Source organism: Mastigoproctus giganteus, chromosome 13 (assembly GCF_048544385.1).
Source record: "Mastigoproctus giganteus isolate SK-2022 chromosome 13, ASM4854438v1, whole genome shotgun sequence".
Taxonomy (NCBI): domain Eukaryota; kingdom Metazoa; phylum Arthropoda; class Arachnida; order Uropygi; family Thelyphonidae; genus Mastigoproctus; species Mastigoproctus giganteus.
The window spans coordinates 145,831,886-145,853,318 of record NC_143587.1 but is presented as its reverse complement, the minus strand read 5'-3'; the positions used below and the strand labels follow the sequence as shown (position 1 = coordinate 145,853,318).

General features: G+C 37.8%; 2 protein-coding genes across 3 annotated transcripts in view; one reads left to right on the top strand and one right to left on the bottom strand.

Annotated features, from left to right (window-relative positions):
• Nucleotides 1-21,433, top strand: part of Syn (synapsin) — a 282,097-nt gene that overhangs the window by 57,218 nt on the left and 203,446 nt on the right. The gene's annotated exons all lie outside the window — the stretch shown is intronic.
• The window catches only part of Timp (Tissue inhibitor of metalloproteases), an 86,249-nt gene that overhangs the window by 4,431 nt on the left and 60,385 nt on the right, over nt 1-21,433 (bottom strand). For both annotated transcript variants that reach the window (XM_090387612.1, XM_090387611.1), the window contains exons 3-5: nt 13,924-14,006; nt 11,489-11,594; nt 2,467-2,588 (exon numbers count right to left, since the gene is read on the bottom strand). In XM_090387612.1, the coding sequence (XP_090243738.1) occupies nt 2,467-2,588; nt 11,489-11,594; nt 13,924-14,006 (311 nt within the window). The remainder of the gene's footprint in view (nt 1-2,466; nt 2,589-11,488; nt 11,595-13,923; nt 14,007-21,433) is intronic.

The following is a 21,433-nucleotide window of genomic DNA, read 5'->3' as shown; positions in this document are numbered from 1 at the left end:
AAGAATCTCGCCTTTTCAACTATTTGGTGTCCCTTCCTTTTTCCTCCCTAGCTTTGCCTTCAGAATAAGTGGCGCGCATTCCTTTTGTATGGAACTAATTGCAGAGTGTGTAGAAAAGCAGGACAGATTAGGATGGAATGTTTCGCTAACACCAAAACTTATTGCTTCCCAGGAACCGTGAGTAGCCTTTAAGTAGTACGAAAAGATAGCGCTCGTTAGCGAACTCTCCCAATCATAGCTATATAGTGGCTTTCCGATATGTTCTGCATGCTGATCTTAACTTTTACGTTCATTATTGGGATTTAGAGTTCACTGTCTATACTAGCAGATATGTTTGATTACCTCTAGTCGCGGGAATTCCAAGGTTTGCTCTTTGCGTGATGAACATGCAGAACTACTCTGTTTAACTTGCAATTTCTGGGTAGAGAAACTCTGCCCACGTTAAGGAACTAAATAATCACTTTCAGATTTTAAAGGGGGGTAAAGAGTGATCAATTCCATTGAACCAATCTCAATTCTTCTGGTTTATGTTCTCTTCAAAGGGTATTAATCAATACATCAACATCATTACACTAGCAAAGTAAACCTTCTAGAAAAAAATATGAAGAAAGCTTTTTGTGTCATTAAAGATGGAGATGATCTTTTTATAGTAAATTCTATTTCTTCAATATACATCCCAATACCTCTGTGCCCTAGATAGATTTAAATATGAACGAACAACTAAAATTTAAATACATTAAACTAAAATAGGAATATTTTATGGAATTGAGGGTGCCTGAAAAAAAAAAAAAGGTCTGCACACTCGAAATCGGAGTTTAAAATTCATGAAGTCTACCATATTCTATTAAAAAAGGTTTAATTTTTTACGTTGTAATTTCTATAACTCAGCTTTGTGGGTTTAGTTTTCAGATTCTGTCACAACTCTGCCTACCGTTGATTGAGATCGCTGAACCAACTTTGCTTGTGGGAATATTCACAAGCCCGTAATCTTAGACGATGTCGAAAACAAGTTTTAGCTAAGACATTGCTTAAAATATCAAACGAGATTGATTATACTTCCCCTTTAAAACAGACTAAATATTCTTACAGGATGCATTTGTTCAAAACAGAAGTAAATATTCACAGACACAAATAATGCAAATTTTTGTATGCTATTTTTTGTTTTTGAAGGGAAAATTTATTTGAATTTTGAAATGTCTCTCAGATCCATTTTTTATTTAAATGGCAAAAGGGTTGGCACTGCAATCTCCTCGAGGAAATAAGGTAATGTGTATAGTAAAAGAGGAGGAGAGAGAAGTCAGTCACGGAAATCCATCGTTAAGAGCTATATAGTAATAATCCTTGAGTCAGTCTATCTACTGGAGATCTGTCTGTTCATAATTGTCATAATTGCAGAAATTACATGTACTTCGAGTTTTTTATATTAGAGAATCGCAACTTTAAAGTAACCTTAATGATAGAGGTGTGTTTCTTGTAGGAACGAACGTGTCATTAAACTTTAATTTTTATAACTGACCACAGTTCCCATTTTTTTGTGCGCGCCATCTAGCAACTATATCCCCTGCGGTGAGTTGCCGCGCTAATCTGGATCAAATGAACGTAAGATTGCGCTTGCACAAGGCTGTGTGAAACTCGATGATTTTAATTCCGTACAGTTCTTTGGGATACAGTTGCTGAGGATATTTACTTCCAAAAGTTTGCGTTGCAAACGAAAGTAATAGGCAAAAGACTGTAAGTGTTTAACTAGAAACACCAACCGTAGAATATTTTCTAATCCTGAGTATTATAACTAAGTGAATTCATGTGGGCTGAGTATGAATCGATGGACAGTTACTGCACTCCTGTCAGATTACAAAAACAAATGCCAATCTGGCTACAAAGAATAACCTTTCACTTGATGGCCAGTGGTTGTGTTTATTCTGGAGTGGTTATGGACTGCATAACTGATTCCATCGTGAAAACCACTTGGCTATTTTGCTATTAGAGGGAAAAGGGTACCGTTTAGGCTGATAAATAAGAGCCAAACATTCAGTGATATCACTGTATTCACAGAAGACAAGTTCCAAAACCTCTATAAACAATGATTTAAAATGGAAACTATTAAATAGATATCTTAAGATTGAATTAAGATATCTCAGAGACATTGATCAATGAAATACAATCTGCAATGTATAAAATGGAAGGGTTGGGTTGTTTGCGCAGAGAAAGCTTGAGATTTAATGTAATGTTTATGAACCACACTTATTTTGTAGTCGTATGCTGCATGTTTTCAGGGATGAAAAACCGAATTTTTCCGGAGAAAATAATGCAAACTTTCCGAAACCGGCTAACTTAGTTAAAATATGTGAAAGTTCAATAGTTCCAGCCTTATTGAACGCAGGTTATTTTATTTATTTTTTAATATGGCTTGGTTTAACCTACTTCAATAGGATAATTTATCCTATACTATTAAGAATGTAGCCTTACCTTACACTGGCATCCCTGTTGGTAAAGCCTTCGGAAGCCCTTTCTCTGTTTGTTGGATAGTTTTGCCCATTCCTCTACAAAGTTACAGAGATGGACCCAGGGTTTTTCTCCGATTACGCCACCTAGAGTAGAAAATGTTGTCTTGAGAAAATGCCATTGATTAAAACTAAGAGACATAAATAGTTAAGTTCCGGTTAATTTCTAATCAGTTAACCGGAACTTTTTTATGCATAACAATTTCCATAATTCCTAATAAAAATTTTGCGTTGTTTGCAACATTACACAAGAACAGCTTAAAGTATTGGGATATTCTATTACACGTGATTAGCTTCTAACCATATGTCTCAGTAAATTGGAGAATGATTGGCGAAAGCATTTCTACTTACAGAGAGAGAGAGAGAGAGAGAGAGAGAGAGAGATCTTAAGTAGAGTTTTTAAAGAATCAACTAAAGACAGGAAGTATCCTTTCCAGCAGGCACTTTCGTGGGACATTCTTAAACGAAAATAGCCGCGCGAAGATTTCCTTGGTGTCCACGGATGCTCGTAAACCTTTTAGCTTGTCAGAATTTAAGTCTAATGTATGTGCATTTTTCTCCCACTTCGGACTTCTTTCTCGTAACAGACCCGAACCAGTACATTTGCCTACGTGTCCGCTGACATCCGACGAAGGACCACGCGTGCCTGTTAATCACGAGACGAAAGAATCTCTTTTATTATTAGTCGGCACGCATGCATTTCCACCGAGGTTTTAGTGAAAGGGAACATTTCACGACAGAAGCCATAACTTGCAGATTTTATATGTAGTAAATGGCGAACAAAATACTCCATTGTGTTTTTGTTTCTCTCCAACATAGCTAAAAACAATGGCACTAGATTCAGCTGCGCATTTTGTGTAGGCTTCTATTCTTGCAGCGCAGTTAGCAACACGTTTCTTTTGTTGGTTTTGGTTTGTCATCTATCTCTTTCCCTCAACAGCATTATTTAATATCCGTCTTAAGACGTTGTTAAGCATATCGAATACAAGCACTTCCGCGTTCTATAGTTTACGACCACCTCATCCATGGTACAGTCATCCACTTCCTCATCACCTGTTTGGCTATCCATTTCCTTACAATACACGATTGGCGTTTTAGTGAAAACTTAATCACAGATTCCTCTCCTCCCCTCCCCATTTCTGGCATATCTCCAATTTTTTGCTTGCTGCTTGATATTGTTTAGGGAAGAAGAAATTATGTTGTAACCCGAGTCATTTGCAGACATTAAAATGAAATAAATCAGCAATAAATACCACTTATTATTTTTTTTAAGTCGCATCCGCATTTCAAACAGTTTGCTTTTTTTCCTTCAAGAATCTTAATTTTATTCTGAGGCTCCAGATTTTGGCATCGGCGAGTTTTTTTTTCCTCTTTTCTTAAGGCTAAAATCCCATTAATTACACACTTGGGTTTTCAAACATTCATTAATCAAGAAGCTTCTAAGTGTTGGTCAAATTGAACTGAAATCTTTCGCAGTCCAGAGACGTATGAAAAATAAAAAGAAAAAGTCAATTGAAAATGCTGCGTGGCCTACAGCAGTGCACGTGAGATGTATATAAATATTTTTAAAACTATAATTTAGTTTGTTCTTAAAACCTCAGGTATTATAATAGTCTTCTAGAATCGTACTTATTTCATTTTGTTCTTAGAAGCAGAGTTCAGTTCCTCTAAAGAGCATCACGTGGTATTTGAGAGCATCATTCACAATACCTCCTTTATCGCTGGCTTTTAGAAGACTACTCTAGCTCACGACACGCATACCCTCATGAAGAATAAACTCTTGACGAAAACGGTTAATTTAATTTATGTAACGTGGTAAGTTAGTGACATTTCTTTAGAACACTTCTCATTGCTGGTCCTCCAAAGACATCTTCAATATAGGCCTTTGTTAGCTGGTCTCCGTGGAGGGAGTAGGGTTTCCCCATGAGTTATTCAGGATTTTTCATCCCGTGCAACATGTAGATCGGTCCTTGAACACACTTACACACACACATAAAAATTCATACCTGCACCTGCGTTTTCAGAGCCCTTTATTAAAGGACAGAATACTGGTCGGGCTCGGCCAGTTATCCCATTGGCGTTATTATTATTATGGCATTTTAGCAGTAAATATAGATAGACATAACACCAGGGCTAGAAATGGTGTATATAAATAACGAATTCCACATAATATATAGCGGGTTTTCACTCTCAACAGTTATACAGTACTTGCAATTTCTGCAATCGCCACTCTTAGATCTATGGGAAAATACGGCAAGGATTCTGGCTTTGAAGGCATTTTGGATAATGGTACTTAGTTAATGAATTTATTTCTTGTTTCAAACTGAGCTAAAGATACTTAGCTTTACATCATAAACGAAGAAATTCCCGTGTAAAGGATCCAATGCTTTTTCATCAGTTCATTCTCATGCAATGGAAATTTGCTAATCAACTTGAGTTTTACTGTTTCGTATATATTTTTATGATTAATGTATAATATTAACACGAGGAAAGTTAAACATGACTGTTCAGTCATCCCTATGCTATGTTACTGCAGCAGTTAATCCGAAAATTCTTATTCATTTTAAACTTGGCCTTTTTCTTAATAGTACGAGAAAACAGTTTACATTTGCGTGTCTTGAACTGCATTCTTTGTCTCCTGGACATTTCTTAACTGTAAAGAAAGGCGTGTTTTTTTTTTTTTCCCCTTCACGTAACTCTTTTGATTCCTAGTTTTACCAGCGGAATCCCAAATTAAGTTATTTTGTTTTATTGTTCTTAGTAATAAAACAGAGATCGATTAACAGAAATATTTCAAAACCATCTTTAAAATCAGCCCTTCCATACTTAAAAGTATTCAGATTAGAAAAATTAAATTAAAAATCGTCTGTCTGACTTCCAGACTATTTCGGGCACCTCTGTGGGCAGGAGCAGCAGTGCATAGCACAGGCTTCTTGATTAGACCGGGGTTCGAGCCCGTGACTACCAAATACGGAGGATGCGGAAAGGTCAGGGAATGACCACCGCATATCCCCGGAGCAATATGGCCTTAGTTGCTAATGCTCCTAAAACCCAAATAACAACAATAACCAGACTATTTCAGAAATACTGCTGAAGAAAAAGTCTCAACTGACCTCTTAAAATAAGTGTGAATGGTGAACTTTACGCGGGCCCCAGGGGGTTTCGCGGATAAAAGTTTTGGTGCCACCAATCTGGAGTAACGTATGCGGACACCTACTTTGTGACATAAAGTCCATACTCTGATAAAAGATACACAGCCCACTGTTATCTGTTCTTCTGGTTCATATTTTAAGTGCAAAAAAACACTTAAAATGAATTTATAAACTATTCTAGTCATCTTACAGAGTATGAACCAAAAGTTAAGAAATTTTTCGTAAAGGAACTGGTACTGTTCAGGTGATTACTTAGGTATGTTTGCCCCAGGCGAAATTTCAGAAAGGGTATCCCTGTCCCAAATACACGAACCTGTGAACGTTATTCATATCTCCTTCTAAGCATCCACCATTGGACGATATAAAGCGGAGAAAGTAGGGTTCACCCGTGGATTATTTCAGGTTTTTCAGTCCGCACAATATTATACATTGTACCAAACAGTAAACAACGAATAAAAGATTTTCGGCTTTTATAAAATTGTATTTTGACTTATATCTTTCGTTCCTGTATTTACTCATATTTTTTTCCTTCAAGCCAGACGGGTTTTCTTGCAACGATTTATTCATATTTTCCTTCCAGATAATAAATGTTGTTATTAAAATTTATGATCTCTATGATGCATTGGAATGTCCCTATCTATTGTTATTTTAATTCAAATGACTGGACTTTCGAAGTATTTCTATATACGTAAAATTAAAATAATTTCAGTACTTCGAAATATCTTAGTCTTAGAAATTTCAATTGAATTTTACTGTTTCCATTTTTTTTTTTTTTTTTTGTAGTTTTGGTTTCTTTTGTGATACTTAGCCAACCCACAACAGCGCACTTTCCTTAATAAGATGTCTTTTGTAATCTCTGGCTCGCAACACGGTCCAGTAGCTCGTGCCCCTTTTTATAAACCTATAAAACTGATCAAGGAACCTGTGTAGGTTAAAAAGTAACTACACTTTCGTAGTGCCGAGCAATAAAGGCTATCGGGCATTCTTTCCCCTTCTTCCTCGAGCAGAGTTTAACTTAAAGACGGGTTGATGGCAGATAAATCGCTGCCCGTAGCTATTGGAGAGGCAGTGAGCTATCTTTGATAAGAGAAAGTAATGGTTAATCATGAAGGCCAACGAGAAGGTGCGGATGCCTTCAGGTATGTCTAATGAACACCATTAGTGGTACCGAGATGGATAATTATCGACTGTTTAGATAGGTAATTCTTCAGTGATCAGAGTATTAAAGTAGCATACACGGTATTTTAAAATACTGCGAGGAGCTTTAATCAATCTTAGTTAAAAGTAATTGTTTATTGCTAATTCTCAAGATATAGCGCATCCTTATTTCTTGTTTCAATCTGAGATAAAGATACTTAGCTTTACATCATAAACGAAGAAATTCCCGTGTAAAGGATCCAATGCTTTTTCAGCAGTTCATTCTCATGCAATGGAAATTTGCCAATGAACTTGAATTTTACTGTTTCGTATCCCCCTTCTGCGGCCATTCATCTTTCCATAGAAAAAACTGTGGAGATGTATAGTAAATAGATAATAAGTAGAAGCTGGTTAGTTCGAATAGTACTGTCAGACAAATAATATACCGTATTATTCAGACTACAAGACATAATGGAAGATAGGTTTTCTTTCCCTCAAACAAAAAGCTCAGAAGGCTTTCCCTATTCGTAAATGAACTTCATAAATACACGGGACTTGCAATTTGCCATTTTAAACTTTTATTTTTAAAGACTTCGGCTTTATTATTAGCCTACTCTGTAAAAATTGTACCCCACAGATTTTATACATTCCTTTGAATATCACTTTAAGTTGTCTTGGCCGCTGGTTATGAAAGACGTCTAAAAATTGTAGAATATTTTCTTAAAAATTACTCCCCTTCCTTTTCGATTCATTTTTGTATACTTTTACAAAATGGACTTATGATATATTATGAGCAACAACGTTTGTATTTATTTATACAGCAAACCAATTAACAATAAATATGAGGTGTGGTTAGTAACACCTTGATATTTTTATTTCGGACCGCCATCTTGAAGCACCATGATCACTGTTGAAATTATAAGCACTGCCGTTTAGAATAAATTTGTTTAAGGTCCAATCCAAACACAAGTTCATAGTACAAATTCCTGAGGTATCCCGGTGATGTGGGTAGGTTTTATAGGTTATAATATTCATGGTGTTGAAAGATGAGGAAAATTGATGCATTAGGTTTGTTTGAAAATTCTTGCTTGTTTGTTTACTTTTTAATCGAAATCACGGTCCAGTAAGATAATCTTCCTATCCTGGAACCTTTCTATCCTAAATATGTTATCCGCCTAAAGAGTATAATTAAAATATACGACATAACTTGTAGTTGCCACGGCGTGGTACTCTCATTATACCATTTGGAAAGGTGTGAACCGCTCCCCTCTTCGTAGAAAATGATTCGAATCTCCACAACGCCCACAGTATGGCCATGATATTTACACGTACTGAAGATCTTTACCCCCTTTACGCTGTAAATCTGCACCTGATTTTCTGAAGTGAATTTCATAACTAATTAAGATTGCTTATCTCGGTGATGTTCATTGGAAATGGGGGACCTGATGACTATCAGGAGTTACTCTTGCAATGCAGGATTTAATAACGAGGCGACGAAGGTCGGCGAGAAAAGAAGGTCATGCGTCGTAATCGAGAGGGTGCGGGAAGTAATTATGCGCTCTAAATCCCTACATCCTGTAACGAGTACTATGAGATTGACTACAACGGTTCTTCATGCCTCTGTAGTTAACCATATACTGTCCCCCCCCCCTCAATTTATAGTCATGTTTGAAGGGCCGTAAGCTGATTTATAGTCTTCAAGTGAGAGCAGGACCTAATTCTGAGTGCGAGGCTAACTTGAAGGAGATTGTAACTTGAATACAGTTCTTAGCTGAATAAGCTGAGCTCTTTTGTATTTCCGAATAAGCTTTCATATCTTGTGGTTGCCACATATGCGACTTTATCTACCAACGTTATAAACTGCGATTCCATCATCAAAATTTCGCTGACTGTAAATATCGGGAGATTTCTTGTCGTTTGCCTACATTCTGGTGTGGTTATTTTCAGCTTATGCAACTCCAAAAAAAAAAAAAAAAAAAAAAACTTTTAAAAATCCATTGAAATCTGATCCATTCGCTCAAATATGCCAACATTGTGAACTCTTTCTGAATATATATACAAAGCTGGAACCGCAATGGCATAGGTCTGGAAGTGGAAACCAAAAAGAAAACTCTCCAATTACGGAGGAGATACTGCATTGGTAACTAGTTGGTAGTCGCCGAATTTCTGATTCGGTTAGTCACAGGGCGTACACGACACACGAGGATGTGAACCCGTAAAACAATGCTTCTGTGGTTACCGTATCCAATTTCTAGACGTTCGCAAAGCGTGCAAATGCAGCTCATGAGAAGAGAAAGATGCCGCTCGTGAAACAGACCTGTTTCCGTTGAGGATCGCCTTGACCTAGCGAAGGTCCCTTAAGAATAACTACAGTACATTGCACACGTATACTGTCATGTGTGCATTACTTCTTTCAATAAACTTTAGCGTGACCAACAACTTTTTATCACAAAGAAATCAGTTCGACGTCTGAGTTTTCGCTTCTTTATAGTGGCTGGGTGTATATAAAAAAAAGTTTAAGCGTTAGCACAAAGTTAAACAGAGCCCTTTGTCTGTGCTTTTACACAACATTAACTACTGACCATCCAACAGATGGCGACTCCTTCGTTCAGTTATTGTCTCGTGGGCAGTAATCATTCAAAATGACAACTACGCTGAAGGAAAACACCCTTGAATGCGCCCAGTTATTCGTTTGCCCTGACCAAAGGCTCAATCAGGACAAAAATTCATGACGAACTTGTGTCTGTGTACGAAGAAAATGCGGTGAGGGTCCAAATGTGCGGATTTTCAAAACGGGTGGACAAATATTGCCCACAAAGAAGGAAGTGTCCATCCTTGCACACCCAACGATTCCAACCCTAAAATTGTGGTCCGTGAAAATCTGACTTCCATCTGTTCGGTAGGCTAAAGAAGTATCTCCGAAGTCAATGGTTTCAGTCCAGTGAGAAAGTAGTTCAACAGGCATTGAAAGCAGAACGGGGATAGAAAACTTTCTACCGCAGTGGAACACAAAATTTTAATTATACGCTATGGTAAGTGCTTGAATAAAATAGGCAATTATGTGGAAAAGAAATTTTTTCCAGCGGTGTGCAGCGTTATTTCGTTCAAAATAAATTTGATGGTAGGGAAACCTTTTTTTTTTTTTTTTTTTTTTACCCTGATAAGCTATGAAAGTGACCGCTGTACCACAACTTCTAAGTACTTCCCAAGTTAGATCTAAAATAATCTTTATTTAAAAGTTCTTTGTATTATTAGGCACGCATGGCAACTTCAGAGAATTGCGGACCTTTCAAGTCTTTATTTATTGGTCTGGAGAGAGGCCACTGTCGATGTCCATACTTCAATTATTTGACCTTGGTACTTTAGTGACATTTCCTTTGTAGGCCCCGTAATTATCTCAGTGCATCCAACTGCCAATGTCTGTTCTTAATCCATTTCCTCTAATTTACTAATCTGCCGCAGATTGGCTTTAATTTTTCGGTGAGTTATAACAACGTAAATAATACATTAGAGCAGGAGATAATGTGTGGTCTTATATTATGGTTAGTGAACTCACGGCACTCCACGTTGTATCGCTTTTAGCAAAGCGACATTAATAATGCCCATTAATAAACACACGCCAAAACGCATTCTAGATCTCTGTTATTCTCGTTTTAAGAACTGCAGGCACAAAATGACACCAGTTCATTTCCTGCTCTACAGGCACTGTCGAGCTCCACTGCATGCAATATCATTGTCAATATTATTTTATTTTATTTTTTGTTCATAGATACAGCCATCAGAAGAGTTTAAACTGTTATGTAACTGTTTACGGAAACTGGTGTAGCAGCGCAACATTAACAATGTCGGTAATTTTTTGTGAATAAGTACCACAAAATAACACACGTGCAACGTAGTCAGTTCATTGTTAAATACGCAACGTATTGTAATACCTCGCCGGTTCATTGTTACGTTTGCCAATTCATTGTTATACGTGTAACATATCAGTTCATTGTTAAATACGCAACATTGTTTATTCATTGTTACGTATTGCCAATTCATTGTTACACGTGCAACTCGGTCAGTTCATTGTTAAATACGCAAACATATAGTAATACATTGCCGGTTCATTGTTACGTATTGCCAATTCATTGTTACACGTACAATTCAGTCAGTTCATTGTTAAATAGGCAACATGTTAATCCATTGCACGACACGTCGCGTAAGTTATTAATTAATCAGTATGTTTAGCCCACCAGGACTATCTATGACCTGTGAATATTTTGAGTTATTGAAAATAAAATTATGTAAGATGTATTACTGCAAGATGATATCTTAATAAGAGTGAACGCATTCTAGTTTTTAAATCGCATACTGCGATTTAATATTTGGCCGAATTTTAGATGTATCGATGCATTTTATTAATGTATTAAATAAAATTTAAATTACTTGATTAAAAAAAGATTGCAATTAACCTTTATCTCGGTTAATTTATTTAAAGATTTATCGTTTTGCTCTAGATGTGATTGTAATTTTAACTAGTTGAATCCGTATAAAACGGCGCTAGAGAATGGCAACATAAAAGTGACAGTTTGGAGTAGCATTTGATGTAAAATGATACTAAATGCTTATAACCGGAAGTATACTTGCTCAAAGCAAAAGAAGAGGCGGAGTAACAATAAGAGACAAAGGGAAGGAAGGAAAAAAAAAGCCACTTACCTGCTATCAGATATCGGGTATTTTTCAGGGTCACCCCGCAGGTGGAGCTTTGAGAACTGGTCCACACCAGACCTTGGCTAAGAGCCATCCGGGCTTTTTCACTCATCTGGAACACAAATATATAATGAGTAGGTTTTCTTCAGGATGGGAAGAAAAATATTAATTTTCACTACCATTTCAATTTCAGTTACTTAGGACTATACGCATTTATACGTCTTAAATGTTACTACATGGTTCCTAATCGGAAAGGAATGCAGAAGTAAAGCTACTATCGAAAAATAAAAATACCGTAATATTTACGAACGCTAGGAACTTTGTTACGGTTACTTGTGTTGGTTTGGTGATGTAATACGTAAACAACCTTTCGCTGTCTGCTCCATCGTTTAGTTAAGAAGCCACAAACTTGAACCTTAAACTAGTTGCATACAGTAGTTAGCGGGAACGGATACTTAAGCAGACAGTCACTAGACAACTCTGATTCCGATATTAACAGCCCCTAACTTTTCCCTTAGTATTCATTATCTCGACCACCATTAAAATTAATGTGATGTACAGATAACACAAATTAAACCAAGTGAATCGTGTTATTGAGAACAGAGTTAAAGTTTACCGAAGTAAGCTAAAACTATCACGCAATCCAACGTTTAACGTTTCTGGACTCCATTATTATTATCCGTTTATTAACCACAAGAAATTGTGGGTCACCCCGGGATGGCAGTGTGCCAGGAGGATGAGAGATTTACATACTGAGGTGCGAGGAACCACATGTACAAGAGTACATACGTGCTCGACCCGAGATATTTATATAATTGAACTTACATACGCTTCAAATAAAACAACGTTTATAGCATAGACATCTGAATTTATAAAAAAATAAACAAATAAATAGAAAAAAATAAAAATGCAGCAGGTAAAAAGTCCATTATGAAATGTGTCATCAGGCCTGGGCTGGACCGAGATATTTCCGCGTCCTTACGTTTTGCACACTGGTGTGCAAAACTTAAGGACCAACACTATTTCTAAAGGTTACAAACACAATCTTTACTTAAGGTACTCTTTACTGATGAGAGTAGATTCAGTCTCAGCAGCGATTCTAGATGTCAGCTAATCTGGCGAGAGGTTGGCACACGGTATCACCTCGCAAACATCACTGAAAGGGATCGATATGGGGGTCGAGGTGTTCTCGTCTGGGGAGGCGTTATCTTGGATGGACGAACACAACTCCAGATACTGGAAGGCGGTGCTGTAACCGGTGCACGCTACTGTACTGAGGTAATCCTTCCCCATGTGCGTCTGTTCCGGGGTGCCATTGGCCCCCGAGTTCGTGTTTATTGATGATAACGCCACATCCCCATCGCACTGCAGCTGCTGATATGCTTTTGGAAAGTGAGGACATTGTTCGTATGGATTGGCCTGCCGGTTCCATCGATCTAAATCCCATCAAACACATATGGGACGCTCTGGGGAGACGCCTAACAGCATGTCCAGACTCGCCAGAATGTTCACCAGCTGAAGATGGCGCTGATAGAGGAATGGACGATGTTACCGCAAGAACTTATCAACAACACTGTCATAAGTATGGACAGGCGGTGCAAAGCCTGCATGGACATTTGGGGTGGCCATATCTCCTACTGAGGACCACCTCTTCCCTTTGTTCCATCTTTGGCAGTGATGCATCTGTATCATGGCAGCCAATTTTGAATAAAGTCCCTCTGTACCGTTTTCTTTCCGTTGTTGTGTCGGTGTTGTTTCCTTCATCATTTCTGTACTTCACGAGGTTCCTTCCTTTAGTATGTTTTTCCCATATCCAGGCCACTCCTATGAGAAGCTACAGGTGAAAACCTGACTGGTCGTTAATTTTTCGCACCAGTACATATATGTTAATAGCCTCATTTTCTTCTGTTTTTGGCGCCCCTTACAGATTGACGCCCCAGGAAATTTTCAACTTGATAATGTTGTTTATTAAATACGTTGATTTCCTTTGTCTTTAACTATAGAAGTACATAACTCAATAGTAATTTAAGTGAGGTTATTCGATCGGCAAAAGACAAAAAGAAAAAGAAAATACGTCTTAGCTAAAATGTTAAATTTGTTTTTGTAAAGCAGACAGCCATATTACGCATTTAATTATTCGATTTTATAATTTTAATTAATTTTAGATTCATTTCAACCCTTCCAAAATATATAAAAATAAAATAAATGTATAGTGGCCTTTTCGGAACTAGATATTCTTTTCACGTCCGACCAGCTGTGAGACCAGTTTCACACATTCCCACCCCTACAAGCATGGTTTTCGTGCAGGAATTACCGCGTGTACCGCGCCTTAATCCCTCTTCATTCCTCATCCGAATGGGCAAAGGGGTCAGCTAAAAGTACTGGCCACAAAACCGTTCTGTTATTCGCAAAAGTTACGGCCGATAGAGGACGCCACTTACCTTGAACTCCTTCTTGACCCGGATATGGTAGGATGTGGTGGTTCTGTCTCCTTTACCCTTTTGTTTAACCCTGACCAAAGCCACTGCAAAGAGAAGAAAAAGACTGGTGTTATTTCAGGAGATTACTCCATAATAGGGTGGAAATGCTAGCACAGGCCCGAGTCAGCCGGTGTGGGCACGTGCCTGCGTCGTGGTTAATTTTTAATAACCGCGGTTTTACTGGTGGTTGCCATCGCACGCATACTCAATGCTGGAAGCGTGTGTGCATGATGAAAACTTGGGAAAATACGGAAATAGTTTTGCCTCAGTATTATGTGCACGTGTATAATCTGGTCTCACCATATGCAGTTAGAATATTGCATCATTTAATAAGTTACTTCAGTATTTAATTTAATAAATATGAAGTGAGCGCGTGTTTTTGTTTGATTAGATATTTTTGGCAAAGGTTAACGAGCAGCTGGTTGAATGTGCATGACTATGTTTTAGCTTGTACACTTTGAACGATGACTCGATGGATAACAACTGGTGTGTTGAGTTTTAGGCTTAATTACCCGGTAGTGAGTTTGAACATCTGCAATAGCCCTGTTGCGCAAATTACCAAGGTTAAGACCTCTGATAGGTGCTTCCACTTCGTATACGCACACCGGGAGAAAGTAGCGAAATTGAAACACCCGCTGAGAGATTATCTGAACTGACAATTTATTTTTGGGGTGGCAGATTTAAGTAAAATATTCAAGGTAAAATATCATAACATTCAACACCAGGCAGTGGAAGCGTTGATGAAGATCTGTGTTTATTGTTATATCAGTATAAATTCGCAGTGGCCGGAATGGCCATATAGTAGAGTCAAAGGAGTTTACAACATATAAAACATCATAGTATTTGCATTTACGATCTAGGCAGCTGTTAACTTAAACGCGTGTATTACTGCAGTCCCATGTTTGCTACGGCGGCCTTTTTTTATAACCAACTCAAAAGTAATTGGGATTCTTTTATTTTACTGACATCTAAAAATAAGGCCCATATATTCGGCATTACTCTGGCATGTTTTAATACTTCAGCGGATGTGCCAAACGAAAGTTAAAAGGACGAACACAAATACTCTATGAACCCGTGTATTAAACACGTGGGTTCATGCAGTATCATTGAGTTTCCGTATGTGCCCAAATCAAGGAAATATTTGCTTGTCAGGTAGAATGCCATGAATGATACATGGCCAAGTGTCTTCTGCCCTCCTGACTTTATCTTTGATTGCTTTCCTTATCAGCGCAAATATCCGTGTCGAGGAGGGAGATGCTTCGCGTTCCTAGAATAAGCATGTAATTTACTCAACCGTAAGCAGCGGGACCTTGACGCGATTGCTGAGGTAGTCGTCTTAGTGACGCTTGTCAAATTCCGTTGGATGATATGATGTGGGTTGGTGTCGAAGTTTTATTAACTGCATCCCCCATCTCCTCCTCCTCCTCGCTCTCACACACGCACGCGCACATTCTCTTCTCTCTCAGTGCATACTTATATAGATACATTGACGTCCGCACAATGGGCACGTGCAGCGTTGTAAATTTGCAGTCGACCTCAAGGTTATAGGGTCACACTGAGATATGGCGGATGTATTCCTAAGTGATGGCTGACACAGAGCTTGATTACCGATTAATTTGCTCGCTCACGTTGGAAGTCTCTTCATGGCTGTGCATACGAAAGAGCGGCCTACGACTTGAAACGTGTGTGTGTACCAACTTGAAATACATCTTACTAGGTCAAATTGGCATTGCATCTTTCGACAGGATCACCGCCATTGGTAATCATCTGTAAGTAAGAGGATGTGACAACTATATCAGCCCAAAGACACGTGCCAAGATAAAATGAAACCCGTACAAAACGTCCAGGTCTACGCGCTAAGGTAACCATACACTTTTATGTTCTCAGAAGGAATGCGTGTAGTTCTGTCTCTACCTGGAGATAGCCCAGCCTTGAACGTGATACTGAGTGTGAAACCTAAGCTGTTTGCTTATTCTACTAACACTCTCTCGTCTACTTAGGTAATGTCTTAATAAATCAGCATTTTCCTATTGTGATAACCATATGTGTTTGAGTGTTGAAGTGCTGCTGAAATTCAACAAATCAACACGGAATTGCAGGCTGTGGTTGTTTTAATTAATATATGAATTTTCTTTCTCCTCCATTTACGCCATTCTTTTGAGTACACTCTTGATTTTAATAAGAGCTGTCACTGCAAGACAAAGCCTGTTTCTCATTTTCTGTCTATTGACTGTCCGTAGTTACCGAATAAGGAAAAGCTTCTGTAAGAAGATATTGGAGGTTTATTTAGCAGAACTATGTAATTTTGCGAACTTCAGTCTCATCAGAGTAATCTTTTCTTGTAACAGAAAATTATTTGAAAATGTTTAGAATAACTAATGCTACGCGAAAAGTTAATGAGAATACCCAAGAAAAGATAAATAAAAACCATATTTTTTTTCGGTAATAACAAATTTTTTTCAAAAGGTTGCTGTAACTTTCGGAAAAAGTCTCGCGAATGTTTCCTTCATTGTCTTTTTCAAAGCTCTTGATAACCGACATCATTGGTCAGATATCGATGGTTGTGCGACCTGTTCCAAGGTGCTCAGTAGGATTCCTTCGAGAATTCTTTGCCAGCCAAGACGGCTTTTCGGTAGGTCGTCTTCAGACCATTCGTTAAAAATGTCTGCTGTACGTGTGGCATTGGAACGAGAAAGACCCTAAACTCCGAAACTCATTAGGCAAGGAAATGTTATCCATAATGTTAGTGTGTAACCTTGACGTTCTTGTTGATGGGCTAAGAACAACCAACGACCAGAGTACAAATCAGGTCGAAGAGTACAGATCGAAGGATTTTTCAGAAGGTTACATATATTACCACCTCGATAAAGTATGGAAAAGAGGAGGGAAGGCCAATTGCTACGATTGATGAGTAAATATCATGCCAGTTCTTAAATCAGCAGCTGTAATTGACAGTTGGATGTAGAAATAATAAAATTCATAAAAGCAAGGCAGGCATAAAGAGGTTTATCTGCTAAGCTAGTCCAGTAGCAGCAGCAGCAGAGGAACAGGTGTAGGTGGGTTTTTCTGGCATTCTTGCTAAAAGAGGTGAAATATAATGGGTTATAGGAATGTAGCTGCATTCCAATCGAAAACCTAATAGTTCAGGAGGTAGAGAATAAGAAACCAGATGTTAACAGCACTTGTATAAAGTCAATAAATTCTAAAACTGAAAGGATTAACAATAGATATAACTACCGGAAAAGAAGCCTCGAATGAATTCCAAGGGTCAAGTGGTCAAAGAAGAAGTCTGTTGGAGTTCACTGTGGTTCGAGCTCACATGACCGCTAAATAAGAGTATGTGTTGTTATGTCCTAGATATGAATAATAAAAGATTCTTTTCACCTAAAATCTATAAAATGAGAATCGGTATTATAGTTGTATAAAACGTTTCATTTGTGTGGGTGTGAAAAAAGTCAAAATCTTGCATTTAGAAGAGGCAAGTCACTGGCTATCGACCATTCCTTTAATATAAATTGCTCGGTTATATTTGAGGCAGCAGCTTTGAATCTTTTCTTACGTCATGCAACTTTCAAAAGACAGTACTAAATCTTAAAAACAGTACCAAATCTTAAGATTTTGGTCTGTTATTTCCAAAAGGCCCATGATCACTTTTATTTCTTCTTTATATATTCTTATATCGGCGTAGACATTTATACGTATTTCGTTATATACAGGAAGTACGGATAATTTTGGGAGGAGAGTATATTGAATCAATTTCTTGCGTTAAAACCAGCCTTATCTTTCCTTCTCAACGTTTGGCTTTCTATTTACTCTTCCGAAAATTTTACTTAACTCTTTTTTAGTTAAGAAAAAGTTGTTGGAATAGAAACAAAATCTTATTTTCAGCTTCTTTGATTCTTTTTTGTTTCACTTTGCTCTTCTTTGATCTAATCTCCCTCTCTCTCTGTGCACACGCATGCTTAGAATGCTACGCCCTCTCATAATTTATGTTTCGCTATCACCTTCAGCATCTCTCTCCCTTCTTTCTGTGTATGGTCTCTACACTCCAGTTGCAAAATTACAACTTTCTTTCAGGAAGGGCAGGAGATATACGGCATCGTTTTCCTCCTGTGCTTTGCGATATGAACTAGGAAGTGGCAGAATGAGATAGAAACGAAAGATGCTTGTCTTACGGTGAAGGTCACGCATACCGCAGGCCATTGGTTACCTCTATAATTAAAGGGTACACACGATAATTTTGTTTCCATCCCCTGAATTTCAGGTGGCAGAAAGACAAGGAGATATAGGACCTTGAAGGTTTACTGGAGGGTTGTGCTGAATAAGTCATCAGGTGAGCTGTTTCCCGCTGAAAGCAAATGGATAACAACTTGCACTGTTTATTCAGATAGTACTGTATTCAGAGAACTTATCTATATGAAACAAATGTAAATGTGTTTTCCCCCATTTTTTGTGCTGTGTTGGCCAACGCTGATGCTTTTCCACCATGGTTGAAGAGACAACTAAAGTAGGCTCCACTAATCCACTTCGAAGTTAATTACTGTAATTGAAACCAATCATCCTATTTTTACTGGTTCTCTTATGCATACTGTCGATTATTCCTCTTAGAATTCTAACGGAAAACTTGCAAGGAAAATGCTTGCTGTTATATTCAATTTGGGCTTAATGCAAAAGAGATCTTTTTGTAAAGTGGCTTCCTAGGGGCCATAGTAAGGGGGGGGAGTGTTTGTGGACAACTCTCGGCTCGAGACCTCACAAGAAGGAAACATTCTGATGTCTCATCCAACTTTCCGCTGCTGGTTTAACTCGTTAATTTTGCTCATCAAGAGTTGAAGTTACGGTGGCTTCAACTCACAATGGACACGGCTAATTCGAGCAGATTATTCAAAGAATTAGCATCAATACTAGTCTTATGATTCAAGTCGTATGACTATATTGCTTGCTAGTCTTAGGACTTAATCACTGATGTCAAATGGTTTCCATATGGGAAGAGCATTCTTCGTTGTTATGCACAAACCACGACATAATTTCTTTTTGTTATGAAGACCTTGAATGCTCTTCCGATAGTCATTTGCTAATGTCAACAAAGCATTAAAAAACATCGATATCTTTTAGCATCGATAGGAGAACCTACAAAAAAAAAAAAAAATGTAAAAGTTAATTAAATAGCGTTGTTACCTCAGACTTTCCTTATTTTTGTCGTGAAAATTCCTGGAACAAAGTTATAACCTTGAAGTTTGATTGGTTTATAATGACGAAACTTGAAACTACTAATTACTCTTTCTTACCTTACAATAGGCTGGAAACAGTGCGATTACAAAAAGATGTGAAAATCAACCGCCGGTACACGTGTGTAATGTTTCACTTGCGTGTATGGCAAGGGGAAGTTAGGAGGGAGGGGAAGGAGCCATACAGCTAAAGCTTGGTACTTCGGCGTGAGTCGGATGACGTTAATTATAATTACGCAACCATATCCAACACACACACAGTTCGATGTTTTCCTTTACTGCGTAGTTGGAAAGCGCAGTTAAAAACTTCCAGGAGGTTTCACGTAATTGTTTTCAAGTTGCTTAGAGGTGACCAGTTTTTAATTGTGCAAACATTTCTTCTAAGTGGAGTTATGGAGAAAAAAGAGAAAAGGTTAAACATATAAAAAGTTTAGCGACTGAGAAAGAATACATGTTTCCTTAATTAAAGGAAATCTCATGTTCAGAGAGGTGTGGACATGTGGAATAATAATAAACTGCATTCAAAGATTTTCCTTCAACTCATAACGTTGTTTGTTTTTCGGCGTCAGCGTCTTAGGACATACTGTACCTGTGTGTGCCTGTTCGTGTGCTGATCTGCATGTTGTGCGGGCTGAAAAACTGGTCCCTCCACCTGAGATAGGATAGTTGCAGGCCCTCTTGAAGAGGCTTTTAAATTTTTTTTCCCGTTTCCGACGGGATTCAAACCTGGACCTCTACTATACGAGTGGCAAGTGATATACTATCACTGAGAATTTAAGCTTTGTTTAGACGGTGGCATTAAAAAATACACGAAATGTAACATAAGTGCAGGACCCAGTTACACATCTCTTTACAGCCTTTTATGATCTTCCCTTCCCCTAGCCATCGGCTTTATTTTACTATATTTTACTCTAGTCACAGTCTTTATTTTATCAATAAGCTTGTAGAACTTCAGGGCTGAATTGAAGTAGAAGACTAATTCCAGAACCATCGTGACCAAATGTACTCATGTTAATGGGAGTTAGGGCTATCTTCCTAGAATTGTAAATAGAGTCCATCTGGTTCTGAAAAAGCCATTTTCACTGCTGCTCCTCTTCAGAATCTACCACTCCAAAGATGGTTTTTATAGTATACACCATCTTTGCATCCAGGATTAAGCTATATGCAGAATCTTTATTCAAGCTAATCATATTATGATAAATAGCATTACACAAGTTTTACGATAACGTGGATGTTAGAGTATCTTATTTTCCTATTCCGCTACCTTCTTCGTAATAAGTCTGAAAAGTTTCTTCACTTCTAAAGTAGGAAACTAAACATCAGTAATTAATGTCTTCCAACTGTTTTATGCCAGAAATCTCAAATTCATAAGGGCTTACTGACTGCATCAATGTGTTAAAAAGACATCGTCAACTTTTGATTAGAATGCTGGAAAGACAGCCGTAATAATCCAAAGGAAAACTTTCAGTAGACAAGGAGAAGGACAAGTGTCGAAATAATCTAAAACCACGTCTTCGTTTGTTCCCATTTAAATTCCAAATTATTCGGACTTGAAACCTGAAAATTATGAAAGCAGATTTCACTACTATTATGCAAATTAAAAACATATTTGAAGAAAATTAGAATGCCGTAACCACTCTTCTTGTCCGATGCGGATCATTTACATTTGATTGCTGAAGTCGAACAGAATTACAGAACTGCCTTCTATGGGGTGAAGAAACAAAATGTTCGTTTGCCTCTCAACAGCAAAATGGAGGATGATGTATGTATGAGCTGTCGTTGTAGAGCTATTGAATTTTCTAATAGTGATTAATGTATATAAATTTAAGTTCTTGGATCATGGAACCGGAATGCATTTAATAATTAGAATGAAATGAATCGCAAAAATGAACTAGCGGTTCACATGTTTGGAAACCCTGGTTGTGAAAATTGTTTTCCACAATTCAAGGAAGCCAGGGGTGGCCACTTCGAGTCATCCCTGATCCCCCCCCTAAGTTTCGTCAAAGACTAAGAATTCTTAGAATAGTGCGAACTTTTAATCTGTCAGCATATTACATACACTGCGACCCCTGTACTGTTGACATCAACACCCTCCCCTTTTTATATATCGTACGAAAAAATCTTGTTAGAGTGAGTAGCTCCCTTACTTCACACAAATCAAAGTGGATTCTTTTAAATACCTAGCCTACACTTTCATATCCATTTTTCTCCTCCTGGAACATAATGTATTAACACTAGGGATC